Raw genomic sequence first — 22,541 nt, forward strand, 5'->3', positions numbered from 1 at the left:
TATTTTACTTAGGCCAACAAGTAAGTAGGGAACTCTAAAACTGCTCAGTGCCACAAAAGGGCTAGGGTACATGGAAGAGGATCACACACAGGCTGGGGAGAGGAAGGTGGGAGGAGGGTCAAGGAAAGCTTCACAGCCATGGCATGGAAAGCAGGACTTGAAGGACACACAGTAACTGTGTCTAACAGGTAGGAGGAGCTTAACAAAATAACAATATGAACAAAGCCAACGACTCAGGTGACATGAAGAAACCAACCATACAGTAAGATGCACACCCACGAGTGACAATGTCCCATTACTTCAACACCTGGTTTACTGTTTCAGGCTTCAGGCTTGGCTGTCCACACTCCTAACAATACCAAACAGAACCCAGAGGCCCTTTTCTTTTCCTAAGATAAACATCTTTTATTGTCACATCTCATTGTGCAAAAATATAATAAATCATCTTTGTGAAGAAGTACAGAACATTCTTCTATGGATCCAGGCAAAGGTATGACTAATAAAAATTTCCTAACAGAGGATAGTGAATGCTTAGGTGCATTGATTTTGCGAACTACAGTGACCCTGTTCTCATTATGTGATGAACCCAAATTAATCAACTTTAATGATAATACACTTAAAACTATCAAAACCAAGTAAGGCACACGAGGACTCAAAATTTGTAGGCAAAGCAACAATAGCCTAGAAAAAACAGAATTGAAAGATTCTGGTGAATATGGAATTGCATCATTTTTATATATTAACACTGGTAAGACATGAAATAATTAAAGGATAAACAGGATTTTGTTTTTCTGAAAAAGTAGATGGGAAGGTGTGGTGCATAGGAAAGTGGCTCAGATTCAAGATTCAATTGTATTTTTCTTTTAATTGCTTCCACAATGGACTCTAGGTTTCTTTTTAGGTCTCAGAAATGAGTCTGCAATCTACAAAAAATGATACTAACGAATACAGCACAAATTCCTTTAAAAAAAAGTCTGATTATACCAGCAGTTTGGTGACATACTGGTAGAGCTGTTCTGTAAAGGCTTCCGAGGAAAACTTTGCTTTCACCCTGGCTCTCCCAGCCAGTCCCATTGTGGCTTTTAAAGAAGGTTCATGGATGAACTTTTCCATTGCTTCTGAGAAGTGCACTGGGTCAGGCTCGCACAGAAACCCTGTGACACCATGGGTGATGGACTCCAAGGGCCCACCCGAATTAACAGCGATGACCGGGCACTGCATGTACATGGCTTCCAAAGGGACGATGCCAAAGTGTTCATGGCTTGGTGTGTAAAGCACACAGGTACAGCCGTGGAGGAGTGAGATTTTCTGTTTGTCTGAGAAAGACCGCAGGAAGGTCACACACTGTGCAAGGTCAGACTGTTGGACCATTTTCTTCAATTCCTGATAGTGGTCCACATTCTCCAAGACTCTTTCATCATAGCCACCTGCCATGATTAGATGGACCTTGTCCCAATCTTGGGATGTCAATCTCCCACGCAGTTTTACTAGGGCTTCCAGTGCCAAAGTCAGATTTTTCTTCCTTTCGTATCTGTTGATGGAGAGGAACAGGAACTTCTTCCCCTCGGGGACGAGGTCATCGAGCTTTTCGGGAGCAGTGGAGTCAAAGCTGGTGACATTGAGAGATGGGTAGAGGACATCGGGTTCTATGTGAGACAGCGACTTGAATGTTTCCTTAAAAATGGCAGCGGTAAACCGGCTGTTGACCAAGATGCAGTCGGCCATGCCTGTGGTGTATTCCTCTATCCAGTCAATCGGGGCCCTGTATAGGCGTTTCAGAAAAGAATCTCTCCTGGTGAGAAGCAGATCTGGGAAGTGACAATAAAACAGGATCTTCTTGCGCCGTCTGGCCAGCTTGAGCACTGGGATGCAGGCAGACACCTGGCCAAAGCAAGAGTCAACAGCAGATACAGACTGGTCAACTTGACTTCAACCAAGTCAAATGTACAACCACCCCCCTGCCTGCTAGTCTGTGGGCTCATTGTGGGCAATGCCTGATTCTGCTTTGTGCTCCCCTAGACTCACCCAGTACAAGGCCTGGTGTAGGGAGGGCTTGCAGACATCTGCTGGCTGTGTGCTAAATATTTAAGGCTGCAAGTCCAATGGTTTCCCTTAGAACAGCACTGTCCGATGGAAATAAAAATCTAGTAACCATATTTTTTTTTTTATTTTTATTTATTTATGATAGTCATAGAGAGAGAGAGAGAGAGAGAGAGAGAGAGAGAGAGGCAGAGACATAGGCAGAGGGAGAAGCAGGCTCCATGCACCGGGAGCCCGACGTGGGATTCGATCCCGGGTCTCCAGGATCGCGCCCTGGGCCAAAGGCAGGCGCCAAACCGCTGCGCCACCCAGGGATCCCTCTAGTAACCATATTACAAAGATTTTTAAGGGTGAAGTTTTAAAAAATATTTATCTAAAATATTATCATTTCAGGGACATCTGGGTGGCTCAGTGGTTGAGTGTCTGCCTTTGGCTCAGGGCGTGATCCTGTAGTCCAGGGATCGAGTCCCACGTCGGGTTCCCTGCATGGAGCCTGCTTCTCCCTCTGCCTAAGTCTGGGTGTCTTTCATGAATAAATAAAATATTTAAAAAATTGTATTATCATTTCAAAATGTAATCATTATCAAAAAAGTTAACGAGACACTTCACATTCTATGTTTCCACATTAAATCTTTAAAATCAGATGTGTATACTTACACTGTATCTCAGTTCAGACTAGCCACATTTCAAGTGTTTAATAGCTGCAGGTGCTTACTGGCTACCATACAGGAACAGAGTAGCTCTACTAGGTTTCTCCAAAAAGGAAGTGGAGCTCAGGCTCTGGAATCAAGACTGCTTGACCATGAGCAAGTAATCTACCCTTCTGTATGCCTCAGTTTTCTCTTTTATAACATGGTGACAACTGCAGTTCAAAAAACCCCTGTATTGTTTTGTGATTACTAAATGCACGGGTACATGTAAAATGCTTAAGAAATTAGCACATAGCATTACTCAATAAATGTTAATCGTATTCGTTACTAAACACGAACTATGTGCCAGCCATTACTAGAGACTTTCTTGTTGGGTAATCTTTACAAGTTACTTAATCTCTAGCTCACTTACCACCTTAAGATTTATAGAAAGATTTATGCCAAGTTTATAGGGAGTTTCACAGTTATAAAGTAGCAGATTTGGAACTAAACCCGGGTCTCCTACTTCCAAACTCTGTTTTTTTTTTTTTTTTTTCTATTCACCATAGTCTTGGCTGCCTCATGCTTAATGACTAGTGACACATGCAGGATGTTTGGAAATGTCCATGTCTTAAAAAAGAAATAGGTTCTTAAACCTATTTCCCTTTCAATTTGCAAAGATTAAAATGGTTGATAACATCCACTGTGCACAAGAGCATGGAATTAACGGGATACCCTGTGGGAGAGCAAAATGACACAACCTCTTAGAAAGGCAAACTTGGCGATACCTATTGACATTTAAAATAAACTCTTGGACAGCAACTTTATTTCCAGGAATTCACTCAAAGGGCACGCTGACAGAAGTAGAAAAAAGGTACAAGAATGTCCATTACAATACTGATCTATTTGCAACACGCTGGTCACAAGGAGTGTTCTTTAACAGGTGAATGTATAAATTATGGTGCTTTTAACCAAAAGCAGATTTTCCAGCAACCATTGAGAAACATGAAATGAACCTCCAATATTGATAAAGATGTCCCGAACAGGAATTTTGGGTGGAAAAAAAAAGGGGGGGGCGATTTATCAAACAGTAGGTGTGTCATCCTCATTACTGCAAAGAAGATCCATCTGAGAACAGAGGCGAATGCGGGGGCGGCCACAGGCAGTTTCCGGGGGTTTACAGGAGAAACTGCTAACAGGGGCTACCTTTGGGGAGTGGAACTGGGATGGGACTTTCACGTTACACTCTCTTACACTATTTGAATTTTTGTTGAGTAAATGTTACTTTTAAAAATAAATTTGCTTTTTTTTCGGGGGAGGGGGGCGGGGAAAGCACAGCATCCAAAATAGCTAGAGCGCAGATTCAGGCGGGCATTATTACTGACTTCCTCCAAGACTAAAAGGGAGAGCAGATGTAACAGGGCACGGCAAGTCTCGCCTGCTCTCAACACAACGCTGCAGAGGAGCGGAGTGGCCTGTCTGCAACACCTGGAGGCAGTGCGAAGGATGCATGTGGCCTGGAGGTCGAGTCAAAGGAAATCATGCAAAGAGGCGAAGACACACGGGTCACCGAGAAGTAAAAAGTGACTCTGCATGGACGTGTAATGCTCGCGTCCCTAGGGCGAGCCCCAAGCCCCGTCCACTTGGGAACCGCGCCAACACGCAGACGGCGGGGCCGCGCCAGGATCGCTTCTGCGGGCCCCGCAACCACGTGCAACCTTAGCGCGTCCGTAACGTTCGAGAACCAGCGTCGCTCCCGGAGCTCGTCTCCGCAGGTCAGGCCGGCGGCTCGGAGCCGCACGCCGGGGCGGGGGGGCGGGGGGGGCTCGGCTCCGCACTCCCCGCAGGGCGCCCTCCCCGGCGGGCCGCGCGGCCGCCTCACCTGGTCGCACACGACCACGTCGAACTCCTCGTCGCCGAGGAACAGCACGTAGAGCGCCAGGAAGACCATGCGCACGTAGGCGCACACCGCGGCGCCGCGGCCGCCCCAGCCCAGGCTGCGCGGGAGCCAGTCCCCGGCGCAGCGCACCTGCAGCCCGCGGCTGTCCGCGAAGCAGTGGCCGGGGTCGTAGTGCGCCGTCCAGAGCTTCACGCTGCACCCGCGCGCCTGCAGCGCCAGCGCCGCGTCCAGCACCAGCCGCTCGGCGCCGCCCACGCCCAGGTCCGGGTGCAGAAACAGCACCGACGGGCTGGGCCCAGGCTCCGGGTCGCGGCCCCGCTTCTCCGCCATGCTCGCGACGCCGCGCCAGCGCCCCGCCCCCTCCCTCACGGCTTCCGCGCATGCTCCTTCCGGGCCCCCAGCGGGCCTCTCTGCGGGGCCGACCACGCCTCGCGGCGCTTGCGTGGGTCAGGCCACGTCAGCGCAAGCCTGCGGGCGCCCAGTGTGTCTGCCGGAGGAAATTTCTCCCCTGAGCGTGGCTGTATATTCCGTTTGGTGGGGATCGGACTCTATGAAGGACGCTGCGACCCACAGGAAGGAGGCGGAATGTCTGTGCCCCCCGCACAGGCGGCTGACGGAGTCGCCTGTAACAACATTTGTACAGGCATCTGGTGGGACAGCCCAGGCGTCCCTGGAGCCAGCGAGGACCCTGCGAGGGGCCTGGGGGCGGGGCCTGAGCCAGTTTCTCCGGCCGCCGGGCTTTGGAGCACTTCAGCGAGCGCTCGTTCGCCGTCGGTGTCAGCGTCGGGCGCCGTCCAGCCTGCAGCATGGTACGGTGGCCCCAGCCGGCCCTCCTTGGCCGCGCCTCCCCGCGTCGCCCCGCGTCTTCCCTTCCCTTCCTTGCGCTCCTCTCGTGGTCTCCTTGCTTTGCCCGGTCTCCCGTGCAGGGGCTGGGTCTGGGGGCGGGGGGCGGGGGGCGTGCCGGGGCGCTCACCCCGCTTGTCTCCGCGTGTCTCTCTCTCTAGCCTGGTCCGACCCCCAGTGGCACTAACGTGGGCTCGTCGGGGCGCTCTCCCAGCAAAGCAGTGGCCGCCCGGGCGGCCGGGTCCACGGTCCGGCAGAGGTAAGGATCCCCGCGACCCCCCTGGCCGTGGGCTCGGAGAGGCGGGTGGGGCCCAAGGATTCGCTGGTCCGGAGGAGGAGACCCCGGGGTACTACGAGTCACGGGGGCACAATGAGCCTCAGGCGACGTGGCCTCAGGTCTTTGGTGTCCCGAGGGGGAGGCGGTGTTTCCTTCCAACCGCTCTTAGGAAAGGCAAGTTGCCTGCTTGGAGAGAAAACCGATGTCGTCGAACCGCGTGTGCCTGGACCTGAGCTCTGCACTCCCTGTTTTGGCCTGGAGGACCCGTCGCACTTGTCAGATGCAGAGCTCCTCTTTCATCTCCGCTTCTGCTCCAGTTTTCTCTCCCCTGCTGCTACCACGCATACTCCTTTCCCAGCGCCAAAACTTAAGGGTCATCGTGGATTTTTTTTTTCTTTTTTTTCTTTTCTGTTCTGTCTCTGTTTAGTCATTTGCAAGATGGGACGGCACTCCAGAAGGTTCTCATCAGTTGTTTCCTTTCTCGTGTCCATTGTTCCGGTTTAGCCCCAAGTTCTCTCATCTAGACGTTTGCATTTCCTAAGTCTTCGCTCAGGGTGATTTCCACTCCAGCCGGTCCTGCCCTCTGGTTCTCTCAACACATCTTCTTAGGTTCTCAGTTTCTTGTTGCTGAACTTTAAAACAAAAAAAAGAGAAAGGGTGACTACTAATGCTCTAGTGTTTTTTCAGCCCTGCTGCCTCTCCTCTGGTGATGCAGCAACCTGAGCTAATTACCGTGGAAGCCCTAGACAAATCCCGCCCCCCACCCCGTTTCTATTTATTCTGCAGGACTAAGCTGGGGGGTTCTTGGGGCCTTCCCAGACCTGGAAAGCAGCAGGAGCTGTGAGGCTTCTCTTTTGTTCCTGGAGGATTTTGTTCTCATGTTTCCATATTTTTCTCCTTCATTAGATATTGACAGCAATGGCCCATCATCTCCTACTATGTGGCCTGACACAGTAAATGATGAATGGTTGAAGGAATCAAGCCACTCTCTAGTCTTGGGAGTTTTGAAGGAACCACAGGCTATAGGAAGAGGGAGGCAGTTACACTGTGGCCAGAAAGAAAGGGTAAAATAGACACCTAATAGAAATCGAGGAGATTAAAATGGGCTCTATTAACTTCTTCCTGGCTCTCCAGTGGAGGGATGGGAGGTATTTTGAGTACATTTGGTATTTCCAGGCGCCCTGATTATTAGGTACTCTGCATTGTTCCACGTGCCTGCAGGTATAAGAAATCTTTAAAGAGCCTAGACTGATTTCTTTGGGGCTCCTGTAATTCCAGGAGACTTTGAGAACACGCACTGCAGTTGGGAGGTTGTGGGAAAGCGCATGGGTCCTTGACCTGGCTCAGCTGATGATTTCTGTTCACACTGGGTTTACCATTTAGCTCAAGTTCTTTTTATGAACAAGGAGGAAAATATCAGGTACTTATCCTGCAGCTTAAATAATGTATATCCTTGTGTGTGAAGGCTCTTCTAAGTGTATGAATTGATTTGTAAATCCTGGTACTATTATGTTTGTTATTTGCAGTCAGTTTTCTCATAGAAACAGCCGTACAGATGGATTTACGAATTTCCAGGCCACCATGTAGCCAGTAGTCAATGTGTCTGCACTAGAGTTTGGGGTAAAGGCCATGGCAAGGTGAGATGGAGATTAGGATCAGAGTTGGAAGCACAGTGAGAAAAGTTGGTGGCACTAGGGTTTTCACTTCGGGTTTCTGACTCCATGCAGTGGTCAGTGGCACAGTGCTGTTTGGCTACGTCTGTGTGCCAGGGCTGCCTGCGTCACTCAGCTCATCTCCCAGACCTTCATTCCCTTGTGAGGGACACGTTCTGGTTGGGTGTTTCCCCACATTTTTTCACATCTTATCTCTGCCCAAGATCTATGGCCAGTATATCGAAATAGTGGAGACAGATTACAAAATAATTTTTTTTAAATGTATACTCCCATTTTAGGACCTGGATTACAGTGAAAGCTAAATTGTTTTTTATCTCTTTTGTAGCATATACAGTAACTTAAAAGCATTTTAAAGGAGTCATTTTAAGATCAGATTATATGGATTCAGGGCTTTTTAAGCAGGGGCTTATTACTTGACTTCACAAAAATACATGGGAAGAGAAACTGAAATGCATTGTCCAAAGGAGGCACCCGTATGTGTGGGCAGGTGAACGAGCACTGGAGTCAGAACCGGGTTCACTGCCTAGCCTGGCTCCCGGCTGGTTGCGTGGTCCTAGGCTCTTTACCCTTTATGAGCCTGTTTTCCTCGTTTATAGATTGGAATCGGTGACTACTTTGGGGTGGTTGTATTCATAGCATATGGCAGGTACTTATCTTAGTGGTTATCATGATCAGTGGAATAAAAGCAAGAATTTGGGGTGCTAGCAAAGAAAAGTTTTTGTATTTTGTGGGCTGTTTTGTTTTTGGTTCTTTAGTAGCACAGTAGTAGCATATATTATAATGCTGTTGTAAGGGCTTCCCAGAGCAAGCTGTTTGTAATATTTCCTTTCTTACAGAAAAAATGCCAGCTGTGGGACAAGGAGCGCAGGTCGCACCACCTCAGCGGGCACTGGGGGCATGTGGCGATTCTACACGGAAGACTCCCCTGGGCTCAAGGTGTAAGTCTTGGGGAGCAGACCTTGTGTTTCTTTTTGTCTTTTTTTTTTTTTTTTTTTTTTAAGATTTTATTTATTTATTCACGAGAGACACAGAAAGAGAGGCAGAGGACACAGGCAGAGGGAGAAGCAGGCTCCGTGCAGGGAGCCTGATGTGGGACTCGATTCCGGGACTCCGATCATGCCCTGGGCCAGGCGCTAAACTGGCTAAACTGCTGGCTAGCAGGCGCTAAACTGCTGAGCCACTGGGGCTGCCCAGACCTTCAGGGTCCCACAGCTATTGGGCAGTTTGGATGGGATTTACGGTACATAAGAGTTTTGTTTGTGCTGTGTGGGCTCGTTTCGGTTTGCCTGTGTATCAGTTAGTTTAGAGCCTGCAATAACAGCTTTTCATGGATTGAGTGAAAGCAAGGGAAGATCTTTGTGTAGCTGTGTCAGAATAAATGATGGCAATGGAAAGAACTCGAGGGAAAACTGCTTAATTAGGTGAAATTGCTCTTCATTTGGTATTCTGGTCCCACACTGAGATATAGGAGTAACCAGTTGACTTGGAGTTGGGTGATTTTTCAAAGCTCTCCTGGAGGCTCAGGCCGATATTATTACAACCTAATGGGAGTTTCTGCATTAGGCTGTGTTACCAAAAGCTCTTCGGCCTCCTTGCCTTTGGTGGGTGGTGGCTAGATCCTGGAGGGTGAACTTAACCACTTCGTAAGTTCTTCGGTCCGGGAGTGCTCAGTAGGTGATGGGTGATAGAAGATGGGTATCCAGGGTCTCCAGGCCTTGCTCGCCTTACTTTCCCTGGTTTCTGGTACCGTGTGGCAGAGCTAATCCTGCAGGTCTCTTAGCATGAGGCTCTAGAACACCACGGCTTATGCCATTTGCTGCTTAAACCCAGTGGCTGAGGAATTGGAATAATGATGCACTCCTGTTTGCATAGCGCCTCTGTTCACAGAGGCAGTTATGTGTGGAAGCCAGACAGCAGGGGCTGGAACTATGTCTTCTGACTGTTCAGGCCCATGCTCTTTCCATACTGCTTGTCTGGTAGAAAGACAGACTTGTTTGGATTAATTTAATTGACTTGTAGCTTGACTTGGATCACAAACGTAGTTGACGAAGACTTCCCTAGAATTCTTGAGATTTGGTTTTATTCATTGATTTTTTTTTTTTTTTTTTTAACTGTTCTATTGAAGACTTGTAAGGTGAGGATGAGTTTGAGAAATCATTCCTGGGGTTGGTGTGTGTGCATTAGTGGCATTAAAAACCTTTGCTCTTTGTTTCAAGGTAATTTTTGTGGGTTATTCAGAGAGAAATTTTGAAGCCCCTTGTTCTTCAGGGTCTCCAGGGGCCTACTTTACACATTTCTCAAGAGGTTGGTCAAACCTGTTCTCCTGGGGGTGTCTGGCCTATGCCAGCTCTTAGCTTTTGTGCTCTTGAGCAGCCAGGCAGGCTTCCGCTACTTCTCGAGTCCTCCCAGGGTAGAAGCTGTTCTTGAAGTGTCCTAAACCACAGTTTATCATCAGTAAGAGAGATGTTTTTGATGAAAAGACGCTGTGGGAAAAAAAAAAAAAAAAAGAAAAGACGCTGTGGGAATTTATATCTACAGACCTACATGTTGGAGCTTATTGCTGGTTCTTAGGAGTTGAGATTTTTTTTTTCCGCTGATAATAGGATCTCCTAGGAGATTACTATAAGCTTTCATTGTGTTTGTATTAACTTACTTAATACCTCAGCAACCCGATGGGGGAGGCACTGAGATTATCCCCATTTTAGAGATAAGGAAAATGAGGCTTGAAGAAGGCAAGTAACAGGGCCACAGTCACCGCTCAGGGGTGACGGTTGGTTCCCAGACTCCAGCTCTCTGGGAGCTGCACTCCCAGCTTCATGCTCTGTGTCTCATGTTGCTCTAATGTTGCACCAAAGTAGGGGTGTGATGAAATGTAACTCGATGAGGATTACTTCCCATGTACTTTTAAATTTGTTTATTCCCACAATTGTACAGATTTTGGAAGAATAGAACAGTGTAGCAAGGACTTTGATCTCTGTGCGTTGTTCATCGGCCACTAGTGGACTCTGTTACTCCACTGCCTTCACTGTAAAGATTTCTGGGGTCTTTTCCCTTGTCTGCTACCCAGTTGTATCTGAGAGGTGCGGTGACATCTCGAATTTTCCACCTTGGTGTTGGCAGGCAAGTCACAAAGGAGGGACCATAACGTTTCATCATAGTCAGCATCCATAGGTTGTGTGAGATCAAGGGGTTCTCTTTTTAAGAAACCCATGTACTGATTTCTCAGCTTGAAAAGCAGTTGATTTAGGGAAGGGCTGATGAGTAAAACCAATTTCCTTCCTGTATTAAACTCAGAGATACAACCAGATGGGAACCTTAAAGAGAAAGAGTGAGCAATATGTATCAAATCAGAAAACCCGAGTTCAGGTCTCTCCTTTCTGTTCTGGCTATGTGTTCTTAGGCAAGTAATAATCTCTGAGCTTCAGTTTTCCTTGTTGATAAAATGAGGTTAATATTTGTTTGTCCTGGGTCACGAGTTTGTTTATCAAGTGAGTTTCTAACTTACAATGTGATATGTGTCTTTGTATGCTTAGTGCCTTCTAGCTAGACAATGAAGGTTGTCCTCGTTTTATTTATTTACTTATTTATTTTTAAATGATTTCATTTATTCATTTGAGAGAGAAAGAACATGCGTACAGAGAGGGAGAGGGAGAAGCAGACTCCCCGCTGAGCAGGGAGCCAGGGCCCTGGGATCCTGACCTGAACTGAAAGCAGACACTTAACTGACTGAGCCACCCCAGTGCCCCAGTGAAGGTTTTCTGTAAATAAATATTCATTTGAAATCATAGTTCAGCATTTGGGTTATTTGCACTTAAAGAGTCTGGAGAATTTTTCTTGTTATTTTTTATTACGGAAAATATCAAATATGTGAAATTAGAGACACTAGTGTCTTCAATACATCAAATCATTTTATTTGTATATTTTTTAGTACATTCTACTAAAAAATAAGGATTTCTCCTTTCTGAGTAATCACAATGCCATCCCCACAGCCTCAAAATACCCAGAATAATAATTTGGAGAATATTATTAAATGTCGTAAATGATACCCCTTAGATGAATCTTAGGTACTCCCTCTGTTTTATCCCCTCAGCAATCTTTATTATTAACAGCTATAATAATGTATTATTAATAAAAGTAAGCATGCCTTCTCTTCTTACTTCCAGTGGCCCTGTTCCAGTATTGGTTATGAGTCTTCTGTTCATCGCTTCTGTATTTATGTTGCACATTTGGGGCAAGTACACTCGTTCATAGATTCGGCTACATCCATCTGTCTGTCATCTGAAGAAGAAGGAAAAAAAACTCAACATATCTTGGACCAAAAGCATAGTGATTTCCTGTTAGTGAGAAAGAAATATTCTGTTAGCTTATTGTTTTGCAAGGAACTTAACACGAATTGGTTTTAAGGAATCAGTTTTTTTCTATGGCTAATAAACTTTTTAATTCATTTATACGAAGTCTCATTGCTGATACCTAACCACCACGTCCTTTAGTCCCTCTGCCTTTAGATTTACCAGTGAGTATGGAGAAAACGTGTTGGGGTGATTGTTTTCTTTGTTGGACTGACCATTCCTTGGGTGACCATGCAGTCACTCAAGTCCAACATACTGTTACTGGCCATGGCTTGTTTTCTCCTAGGTACTTCTGTCCTGGTGATTGTTATCTTGTGTGTTCTGTGGTTGTTAATGAGTGTGTCTGTGACTCCATCAGGGAGATCTGTGTTGAGTGGCAGCTGGTACCCAGGGAAAGAGACGTAGGGATCATAAACCAGATATCTTGGATAAAATGCCTGCTCATTCTGTTCTTTGTCTCTGAAACTGTAGATAATATTTTTGCCCCTTCTCTTTCTCAGTTCTTAATTCTGAGAGAATTTTTGAACTTCCATTTTTAATTTTTAATTTCCATTTTTGAAATCACTATAGTTGCTAAAATGGTTTTGAAAGAATTTATTTGGTAAATCGGATTTATTAAATAAAATTTTGTTTTCATTTGGAAAATTAAAGACCTTGATAATCAGAGTGAGGTACCAGCATTTTTAAACTGAGTTGATATAATTCCAACCCAAAGTAAAAGAGTTTAAAGTTTCACTTAGCTTATGTTGCCTTTCTGGGTATAAGCATTCAGTCTCTGTAGACCCTAGGAATCGCCAAGAATAGCTCAGGGCGCATACTGCAGGAGCCTAGGACTCTAAGCCAGAATTTCTGAAGAGTAAGAAATGCCCTAGTTGTTCAGCAGAATCACAAAATGAAGAGGTGTATTAGTTGAAAAATAGATAATTTTAAAAACGTCTTTCTCAAGTCTATTTAAGGAAAACTTCCTAGAACAGTGAAGCAGCTTCATAAGTATATTTCTTGACTTCTGGCTGCAGGGTAATTTTAGGTTGGGATGTATCTTAAAGAGTATGTATCTTAAAAAAGAGTTTCTAAGGCAGTATATGGGTTAGTGTGCTCTTATAAATCCAAACAAATGGGAGATTATTGGGGGGAAATGATGAAAAACTGGTTCCTTTGGATCCTGGGCACTGCTCATTGCATAAAAATGCAGCAGCCGTCTTCATTTTGAAATTCAGGGGAAAAAGTTTCACTGGGAAGAAATTAAAGACTATATTATCTTTAATGGAATTTTTTTCTCTGATATTCAGGTTGATGGTTCCAGTAACAGCTAAAAGTTATGTATTTAATTTTCAGAAGAAATCTGTACCTCAGTCCAGAAGAGGGGTCTTTTTCTTCCCTCTGGGGGAGATGCTGAAGCCACTTGGAGGAGCTATTTGATGGTGAGGGTTACGTCCTCTTCACTGCAAGATGCTGCCTTTTAGCCCCATCTGCCTCGCAGGGCTCCAGTGGGCTGGTGGCTGAAAGTCCTGGGATTTTCTGAGCTAGTGAATTATAAGAAAATGCTAGTTTTCAGTGGCAGAGTAGGAGATGCTTCATTCAGCAGAAAGAAAATTGGTGGTTGGGCATAAAAATATACAGCATCTATTATGTTACAAGGCTACTGTTGGCTCTGATAATACAATGCTAATACCATAACTGAGAATCTCAGTGTTCAAGCTGTTCCTTTCTCTTTTCTTTTTCATTTTTAAAAACGGGCAAAATACACATAATGTAAAACGTGCCACCTTAACCATTTTAAGTGTGTAGGTGCAGGTATTAAGCACATGCATGTTGTGCGACTATTGCCACCATCCGTCTCCAGAACTCTTTTATCTTGCAAAACTGAAACTCTAAGTCCCTCAAATAAAAACTGCCCTCTTCTCTTCCCCTCAGCCCCTGGCAACAGCCATTCTACTTTCTGTCTCTGAATTTGACTCTCTAAGCACCTTGTAGGAATGGAACCATAGAGTATTGTGCCCTTTTATGACTGGCTTATCCAATTTAGTATAATATCCTCAAGATTCACCCATGTTGTAGCATATGTTTAGAGTTCTTTTTGTCAGCCTTTTTTTAAGGCTGAATGACGTTCCTTTGTGTCTATATACCACCTTTCGTGTTCCTTTCTTTTAAAATCGAGATTTCCAAACTGATGCTTCTTGAATCCTAGGGGACCATGAGCCATTCATAATTCTGAAAGCCTAACAAATTAGATCTTTATTTGTATTAAGTCTACATTGGCCCAAAGAATTCTCAAATCCCCTTCACTATGGGCTCTAATTCTAGTCACTTCCGAATGATTATAAGCCACTGCATGTTAAGCGAAAGGGCTGAGTGATTGAAACTGGGAAGATGAATTAATAACTGCAGTTTGGGCTGAGCCTTTTAAGTTATTGGGGAAAGGGCCCAAGAGTCCCTGAGACTGAGGGATTGAAAGATGAGGATCCCTGGGTCCACTAGGAGCCTGAGAACACATTCCAGTAATGCTGGGTGAGAGATCTGTTCCTGGGAGAGGGAAAATATGCCATAGCTTTTATTTTCGCACGTGGCTCAGTCTAGACTCTAGTTTTTTTTTTCCAGGTGCTGAGGTCCTCATAGAATTGAAAAAGATGATCTGAAATGTTACAAATGTTGGCATCAAGATAAAAAGGACCAAAATGTCTATAAAGCTGGCTTCATTCAATAGAAAATCCTGTACAGTATGTGGACTTTCTCTGGGCATGGTGTCCTGCTCTTGATTCCTGCAAAGTGCTATTATCACCCCTCACTTCACGTGCTGTGGGAGGAGGGTTCAGGCCAGGACCAAGTTTGTTCGTTTCTGGGGCCACTACTAAGACGTCCCAAGGTAGTGCACTTACTACCCCATCTTGCAGACTTGGAGGTGTACCTGACCTGGGTTCAACTCCTACAGTTAGCCCTACATTTTATCAGTTGTGAGGTCGTGCTTGGCTCCCTTCTTTCCTCTGCCCTCATTTGTCTCATGTAAATGCCCATGGGTATGATGATTCCCAGCAAGATTAAATGAGAAAAGATCTAAGAGCGCCTTGTTAATTTGTTAGCTAATGGTTAACAAGTGCTTATTTTCAATAATTTCAGAGATGTAGGTTTGAGGGTGATGGAAGGGAACCACAATAGAGCTTCCACAATATAGCTTTTAAAAATAACAACTCTTAAGACCATGCCACACTATGATTTAGTGTTATTCTAGGCATTACTTAGCTTTAGTTTGAGGTTTTCGATTCTGCGGAAGGAGTTGAATTCTCAGGAATTGCCCTTCTAAGCTTTGTTCGTAGTATGGAACTTTTGTGTTTGTGGAGAAAGCATAGTGTTTATTCACTCAACAAACATTTATGGATCACTCTGTGCCATGCTCTTCTATCAGGGTTTTTGAAATAACCTGTTGAGGTCACTCTCAGTTTAAAAGGGCTGAGCATTTGGATCCTTGCCCCATCTGGGGCTATGGACTCTAAATAGCTCTGTGACTCCAGAGAAACCAGACAGGGAGCTCTATATCAAAGCCTGCTCTACTATAGTTTAAGAAATGCTCGGGGTTTGTGGGCAATCCTGCCAGGGGTCACAAAACTCACTGCCTCCCAGGAAATCCATCCTGGCTGGTCACTTGTCCAATAGAAGGAAACCTGGGAACCCTGAGAGCCCCTAGCCGGGTGGCTGAGAATTCACTGTGTCCTCCTGTGCAATAGAGGAGCCTGGGGCCTGGAGACCAGGGGTTGCCCCAGATTGTACAGCAAGTGCAGAACAGAGCAGAGGACAGTTGAGGCTTCTTGAGCCCCAGGCCAGGGCTCCTCCTTGAAACTGTGTTGTGACCCTATGTTGGGTCAGTGACCTGTCTCTAGGGACTAGGCACTGGAACTAGGTAAACGGAGTGGTGGGTTTTGATTAGTGGGTAGTGTTAATCAAAGGGGGAGGAGTGAAGCCAGTTAAGGTCAGCTAGTAAAAATAAAATGAATTATGTTAGTAAATTTAGGAGACAGTCAACAGGTTCATAAGGGGAAGCAAAATCAGGAGAAGCAGCCAGCAGAAGTGCATTTGTCTGCGTTCTTGGGACCACGAATGTCGGGTGAGCCCAGCACGTAGAGGATTGACTGAGCAGGGTCAAGGTAGAGGCTAACTGCTTAAATACTGTTCCCGGCAACTCAGCCTCCATTCCATGCCAGAGACATTGCAGTAAAGTAAAAGGTGCAAGTTTACTGAACAGGAAAAAGGGACTAGTCTAGTCTAGATGGTTCCATTTTGGGGAAAGGTCTAGAAGTTTGTATCTCAATTTCTAGCAGCAATGAAAGCGCATGAAAACATGAAGGGAAGAACTCAAATTACAAGGGAAAGGGTTAAATTGGTCCTGCAAACATGCTGGTGTTTCTTCCCATAGGCTCTGGTCCTAGGCAGTGCAGAGGATAAATCCTACACTTGCAGCTCATTCTCCTAGAACCCATCTACGTGAGTTTGGCTGTAGAATGGAAATCAGTGGTTCTCACCTCTTTCTGTGTGTGTGTGTGTGTGTGTGTGTGTGTGAGAGAGAGAGAGAGAGAGAGAGAGAGAGAGAGAATTGCCTGGAAGGAGTCTGCTCCTGCCACATGGCCGATCCGGCTGGCAGCAGCCTGGGAGGGCCAGCTCTCCAGAGCAGGAGTCACAGTGTGGGCTCAGGGGCGCTGGGCCTGAGGTTTCTTCCAGGCCTGTCACTGGCACAAGAGTGTTTTTTGTCCCCCTTCCTCTTCTTTTGAAGCTTCAACCATGTTCCCATTTGCTTTGCAGTCTCTGCACTGTGCTGGGAAATTCACCCTGCCCTGTGGGGTTTTGCATTTTGTGCACTTGCAGCCCTGTGGTGTGCGTAGTCAGCTGGCCGTGGAGCTGGGAGGCCCTGCAAGGCCCAGGGTCCTGCTTCGCCCTTCAGTTCTCTCACTCGGTCTCTAACAGCACCTCTTTTTATAGCCGTGCTGCCTGAAGGAGCAAAATAAACCCTTGTCAGACTGCTCCTTGCACTGGGACCTGCAGTTGGCTCCAGGAGGCAGTACAGGATGAAAGGGGCGAGTGTGTGATGATCATGGCTGGGCAAGGCTTTCCTTCTGAGCGGGCCGTCAGATGGCTGGTGTGGCACCCCCCCACACACACCCAGGGGGACCCCTGAGGTGTCATCGGTAGGGAGCTCTGCACATGCCTCCCTGTGGGAGAGTTGCTGTATCCACGTGAGGGGACACCTCCGTGAGACACTCTAGAGACCCGTGAAACATTTGTGTTAATGCCACATGCAGCCTTTCCACTGCTCATTGGTGGCCTCTGCAGTAAATCAAAATCAAATTTGGGTGAGTGGTGATCTGATGCTGGCACAGGCTAGGTAGTCTGACCCAGCTCACTGCTCCTCCTCTTCTCCTCCTGACCCCGCTCCCCTTCCACCTTCCGCTTGTTCTCTTCTGTTTTATACAACTGAGATCCCTGGGCTATTGCATTCAAAGGAACACAGTCCTCCAATGAAAGTTATTAAAAAATAATTCTGATTTGCACCTATACTTTTCCAAGTTGTAGTGAGGTTGAATTGTGTCACCCCAAATTTGTGTGCTGAGACCCTAACTCCTAGCACCTCAGAAGGTGACCTTACATGGAGATTGGGTCTTTGCAGAGGTCGTCAAGTTAAACTGAGGCCTTTAGCTGGGTCCCTAATCCCATATGACTTAGTTCTTTTAAGAAGGCGAGATTTGAAAAAAGTGATTTGGATGTAGAGCCATACGGGGAGAACGTCATGCGAACTTGAAGGCATCCATCAGCAAGCTGAAGACAGGCCTGGACCAGCTCTTTCCCTCACAGCCCTCAGAAGAACCAAACCTGCTAGCACCTTGATTTTGCACTTCTAGCCTCTAGAATTGAGGCCCTACCACCGCCCCAGTGGTGCTGTTTTGTACGGCAGTGCAAGCAGACCAATATACAAGTATCTTTTTATTTTATTTTAAAAAGTTTAAAGATTTTTATTTATTTATTTATGAGACAGAGAGAGAGGCAGAGACATAGGCAGAGGGAGAAGCAGGCTGCCTGCAGGGAGCCTGATATGGGACTTGATCCCAGGACCCCAGGATCACGCCTTGAGCCAAAGCAGACGCTCAACCACTGAGCCACCCAGGTGCCCCAATACAAAAGTATCTTAAAGGGGAAGCCGATCTGTAACTCAGAAATGCTTTTAACACCCTCTTTCATATCTTCCTGGCCTTTTTGCATCTGCAGCATCTAGGGAACCTTTCTGAACTCTGAAATCCCTTCCCCACTATTGACCCGAGCGACTTATTTCTCTAATACCTCCCAACTGGGGAGCAAAGAAATCCATGGGCTCTGATTCACTCCTCTGGTATCCTAATCTTGAGGAAGGGGATGCCCCAAATCTGAAGCACAAGGCTTTTGGGTCACCAGCGGTGGGTATCCCCCAGTGTCAGCAAAAACCTGGCCCCTGTTTATGCACAAGGTGAGCACTGCTTCATCTAGCTTATTCCATCTGGACACTTGTTCATCTCACAATGAACCGAGAAAAACCCAGTGTTCTGACTCAAGAGACCAAGCAGGAGATCTAGGCTGGTGATAGATTCTTGGCAGGAATTGGGTAGTGAGCAGAGCGTGTTCAGCAGAGTGGGTGGCGTTCCTTCACCAGCAGTAGAGGCTGGACCAGTGGAGTCCTGGCCCCGCCGGCGGGGATTTGGTGATGCACACAACAGCTCGGGATCTAGATTCAGGTTTTCACTTACATATATTCTCCTTGCATTCCTGGAATGGACTCCACTTGGGCACTCGGATGAGAAGAGCTAGCACAGCAGGCCAGACACAGAAAGGTCTGTTTGCAAGGTCGGCCGTTGACTGGTGGTCTGGACACTCGGCATTTGAGCTGTTCCCTAACTCATAAGGCTGGTCGACAGGTAGTAGATGACTATGACACCACTACCGACCTGATAGGGTCCTTGGCACTGAGTCTTTAATGGGCCTACCTGGACTGAAGCATTGCACGCATTCCTGCATCCTTCGCGGCCAGAGAAAGGAACGCGCTCACAGGAGGAACAGAGCATACGAAGCCTGCCCATGGATTTCTCGACTACACCTGTGTCTTTTTTTCTCTGATGAACCTATTGTGTATCCTTTCACTGTAATAAACCTTAGCTGTGAGTACAACTATATGCCGAATCCTGCGAGTCTTTCTAGAAACTCTGCAAACATATGGGTGGTCTTAGGGAGCCCTGAAACAGTCATGACGTATTATTTTTTAATGAGCTGTTGGATTGTGTTTGCTAATACCAATCCTCCCCAGTTCAACTCCCATTTTCCAAGCTTTTCCTTCATGCACATTACCCTAAACATCTTGGGAGATGGCAACTTCTTTAGTCTTCGGAGGTACCATGACAATGCATTTTACAGGTGAGAAAACTGAGGCCTACAGAGATGGCGTGACTCTCCCAAAGTCACGCAGCTACTGACCACCTAGCAGAGCTGGGAACCCTGGGCTGTCTGCCTCCGTGTTAGGGTGACCAGCCTTCCTGGTTTGCCTTCTACCGAGGGGTTTCCGGGGACATGACGCTTTGAGTATGAAAACTGAGATGGTCCTGGGCAAACTCAAATGGTTGGTCACCATACTTTGAGCCTATCGCTGTTTTTTACTTTATCTGATTGGCAACTTCAGTGTTCCTGAAGGAGAGCTCGCCCCCTTTGCGAGGTGGGCATATTTAGCTCTGAAATGGAAGAGCCAAACACCTGGTCTCTCAAGAATAATTTCCAAAATCTTTTTTTTTTTTTAAAGACTTTATTTATTCATGAGACACACACACACACACACACACAGAATGAGAGAGAGACAGGCAGAGGGAGAAGCAGGCTCCATGCAGGGAGCCCGACATGGGACTAGATCCCAGGTCTCCAGGATCACACCTGGGCTGAAGGCAGATGCTCAACCACTGAACCACCAGGGCATTCCTCAATTTCCAAATTCCTTTCTCTAGGGCCAAACAGGGGCCCTCCCAGCCTGCTCTGCTGGGTCTGCTCCTTCCTCTTCTCCACCAAACCCCCCAACTGGTGCTCCCTCCCCCACCCCACTCTGCCCACCACATTTTTCAGCATTACTGGTTTTAATTTCCTTTACCATCCCCTTTGCAGAAACTTCTTTCCTGATTTAATTACTATGTCTCTTAATTCAATTTCATTCTCTTGATTGTCATTAAACTCCCAGAGTTGTTTCTCCAAAGAATTTAAAGGCGAGGCCCTCTGCTTAGAGATTAATTGTCATCATTTTGTCTTTAAACACAGGTACTTTCTTACCTGTCTTCAATTATCTCCCAGAGAAAGGAGAGTGACCATCCTTCTTCTCAGGGCCTCTCTGAGAACAAACACTGCTGGGGGCTACCTTTTCAGAGAGAGAGAGAGAGAAAGAGAGAGAGAATAAAGAGAGAGAAAGCGAAGTGTCTTAAATTTTCTTCCACCTTCTACTGACTCTAATCTCAGGGGCTCAGGCTGTGAAGAGGTTGGGGGCTCTAGGAGAGGCAGCCTAGGCTTGGGAAATGATGGCTCTTGTCAGGAGGGGTGTGAAATGGTGAGGAGGGGCAATGCAACGCTGGCTCTGGCCTCAAGCATCCTGGCAGCCAGGGTCTCTCAGAGGAAATAGAGCTGTAGCTTAAGATACAACAGAAGCACCTCAGGCTAGAATTTTCCGTCTTTGGAGCGTGGGTCTCAGGACATCAAAGCCCCAGTGTCCCTTGCTCTCACTGTTCCCTTGTGTTCTCAGTACTGCAGCCCTTTGACCTTTGAGACACCCCCTCAAACTCTATTTTTGCTAGCGCTGTCACTCCTGAATCTCCTCTGTCTTTGTGCACAAACCTTGAGAAAGAGGAACGATTCCAGGTAGGGCTGGGCCAGCTTCCTGTAGGATCCAGTTAATGCAACTCCTGCCCCTGTGGGTGAAGCCCCTGAGAGGTAGAAGGTGTAGGTTCCGGGCGGTGGGGGCTTAGGCAGTGTTCTGAGTTGCTGTGTGCTCTCAGTGCTCGGCTATCCTGAGCCTCGGTGCCCTTGTCTGCAGATATTCAGGCATCGTACCTTATAAAAGGATCTAGGCCTGCCTCTTCCCTTATGTCAGGGTTAAATGAAAGAATTCAAGTAAAGCATTCAGCACAGGGCCTGCCACCGTAATAAGCCTTCAATAACAAGTAGTCATATTCACAATGAGTAGCATTTGGTCCTATAGGTTGTAGAATCAACAACTTTTAGTACTGAAAAGAAAATTCCTGTTCCAAGCTCTAATTTGTATCTGACATATTCTGTTCAGTCTCTGACTCTGCTTGGATACCTCTTTTTTTTTTTTTTTTTTAAGATTTTATTTATTTATTCATGAGACCCAGAGAGAGGGGCAGAGATATAGGCGGAGGGAGAAGCAGGCTCACTGCGGGGAGCCTGTGGCAGGACTCAATCCCAGGACCCCTGGGATCATGACCTGAGACAAAGGCAGACGCTCAACCACTGAGCCACCCTGGCACCCCTGCTTGGATACCTCTTGTGATAGGGAGCTCACTGCTCTTTGGGAATCCCTGCCTTCTTTGGGCCATTTTGTAGATGCCAAATAGGAGCTCTATTTACAGGTCTGATGTATTTAAACTCTCCATTTGCAGGGAACAAGATGTCTTTCCCTATTCAACAATAGTATGGGCTGCCAGAGAATAGGACCAAATAATTGTTTGGAGGGTAATTTAGCAAATGACTCAATGACATACTCATAGGGTGAGGGTTTCAGACTCCAGACTCTTCCCTTATCTGGTTCCTGGGACTTTAAGTCCAGCTGAAGATGAGGTTGGGGTTGAAGAGGAGCTCAGCTAATCCGGGCACATTTTATAGACAAGGCCTTAAAGATCCCCACGGAATCTTTGAAATCACCCTTTTCTTGGGTTCACGAGCACTCATAAATGATACCATCACTTCCTGGTTATTCATGCTCATTAAATGTAAGAATAAAGAGTATAGAGCTCACGAGGGGCACCATCCGCTTGGCTGCATTTATGAAGAGAAGGCGCTGGGATGTTTAATGTAAGCTACCCAGTTTGTCTAATAAAATCCTTCCACGGCTGATGTTACCAGCTTCGTGCCACACATGCTTGTGCTATTGGGACAGTACTAGCATGTATTCAAATTCCCATTGTGTCTATTTAGTTTTTACTTAAAGGAAATGATTTTCACCATTTAAGGTAGATTTCCTAATGTAAATATACCTATATACCTAGGTGTGAGGAGTTAGAAATGTGCTGTCACATGTATCGAGACGGCAAGGGAATGATTTAAGGATAGCAGAGAATAGGAAGGAGCTACTACTCATTCATGGCTCATTTAATTGTAGATCCATCCTGTTCTCCAGGGACTTATGATTTGTGCAATGGTGGATTCGCATTGCTGGGTTTACATAAAGCTGAATTTATTCTCATTTAATGCTTAATTGATTCAATCTTATTTTAATGACATATTTATATGGACTCCTAGAAGGTTTGGATTGGGCCTCAGAACTTAGTTTGGCCAATCCTTCTTGTTACAGGTGAAAACATGGAGGACCAGAGAGGTTAAAGGATTCGCCCACGATCACACTGGTAGTAAGCGCAGGGCTGTGATTCCAGCTTAGATATTATTCATTTGTGAATTTTAACTTTATTTTATTTTAGATTTTATTTTATTTATTTGAGAGAGAGAGAAAGGGAGAGAGGAGAGTGAGCACTAGGAGGGGGAGCAGCAGAGGGAGAGGGAGAAGCAGGCTCCCTACTGAGCAGGGAGCCCAATGGGGCTCGATCCCAGGACCCTGGGATC

At 46.3% G+C, this 22,541-nt stretch overlaps 2 protein-coding genes across 3 annotated transcripts; one reads left to right on the forward strand and one right to left on the reverse strand.

The window, feature by feature from the left end:
• Positions 1–379: 379 nt before the first annotated feature.
• ALG2 (ALG2 alpha-1,3/1,6-mannosyltransferase) lies at positions 380–4,925 on the reverse strand. 2 transcript variants are annotated; one of them, XM_072842083.1, is made up of 2 exons: positions 4,552–4,925; positions 380–1,881 (listed from the first exon to the last, which is right to left on the reverse strand). In XM_072842083.1, the coding sequence occupies exons 1-2, from the start codon at positions 4,897–4,899 to the stop codon at positions 979–981; spliced, it is 1,251 nt and encodes a 416-aa protein (XP_072698184.1). In that variant the 5' UTR covers positions 4,900–4,925; the 3' UTR covers positions 380–978. The 2 variants fall into 2 exon arrangements, with proteins under 2 accessions (XP_072698184.1, XP_072698185.1); XM_072842084.1 differs by having other exon boundaries at positions 4,699–4,923.
• A 293-nt stretch (positions 4,926–5,218) lies between these two features.
• SEC61B (SEC61 translocon subunit beta) lies at positions 5,219–11,810 on the forward strand. Its single transcript, XM_072842085.1, has 4 exons — positions 5,219–5,378; positions 5,574–5,671; positions 8,199–8,300; positions 11,526–11,810. The coding sequence occupies exons 1-4, from the start codon at positions 5,376–5,378 to the stop codon at positions 11,611–11,613; spliced, it is 291 nt and encodes a 96-aa protein (XP_072698186.1). The 5' UTR covers positions 5,219–5,375; the 3' UTR covers positions 11,614–11,810.
• The last annotated feature ends 10,731 nt before the right edge of the window (positions 11,811–22,541 follow it).

Source organism: Canis lupus, chromosome 10 (assembly GCF_048164855.1).
Source record: "Canis lupus baileyi chromosome 10, mCanLup2.hap1, whole genome shotgun sequence".
Classification (NCBI taxonomy): Eukaryota; Metazoa; Chordata; class Mammalia; order Carnivora; family Canidae; genus Canis; species Canis lupus.

Excerpts from the sequence above, each read along its gene's own strand:
- SEC61B (XM_072842085.1), top strand. Across the intron at positions 5,672-8,198 it reads GGGTCCACGGTCCGGCAGAG|AAAAAATGCCAGCTGTGGGA; the intron begins GTAAGGATCCCC and ends CCTTTCTTACAG. Across the intron at positions 8,301-11,525 it reads GACTCCCCTGGGCTCAAGGT|TGGCCCTGTTCCAGTATTGG; the intron begins GTAAGTCTTGGG and ends TCTTACTTCCAG.
- ALG2 (XM_072842083.1), bottom strand. The coding sequence starts at position 4,899 with ATGGCGGAGAAGCGGGGCCGCGACCCGGAGCCTGGGCCCAGCCCGTCG. Across the intron at positions 1,882-4,551 it reads ACGTGGTCGTGTGCGACCAG|GTGTCTGCCTGCATCCCAGT; the intron begins GTGAGGCGGCCG and ends TGCTTTGGCCAG.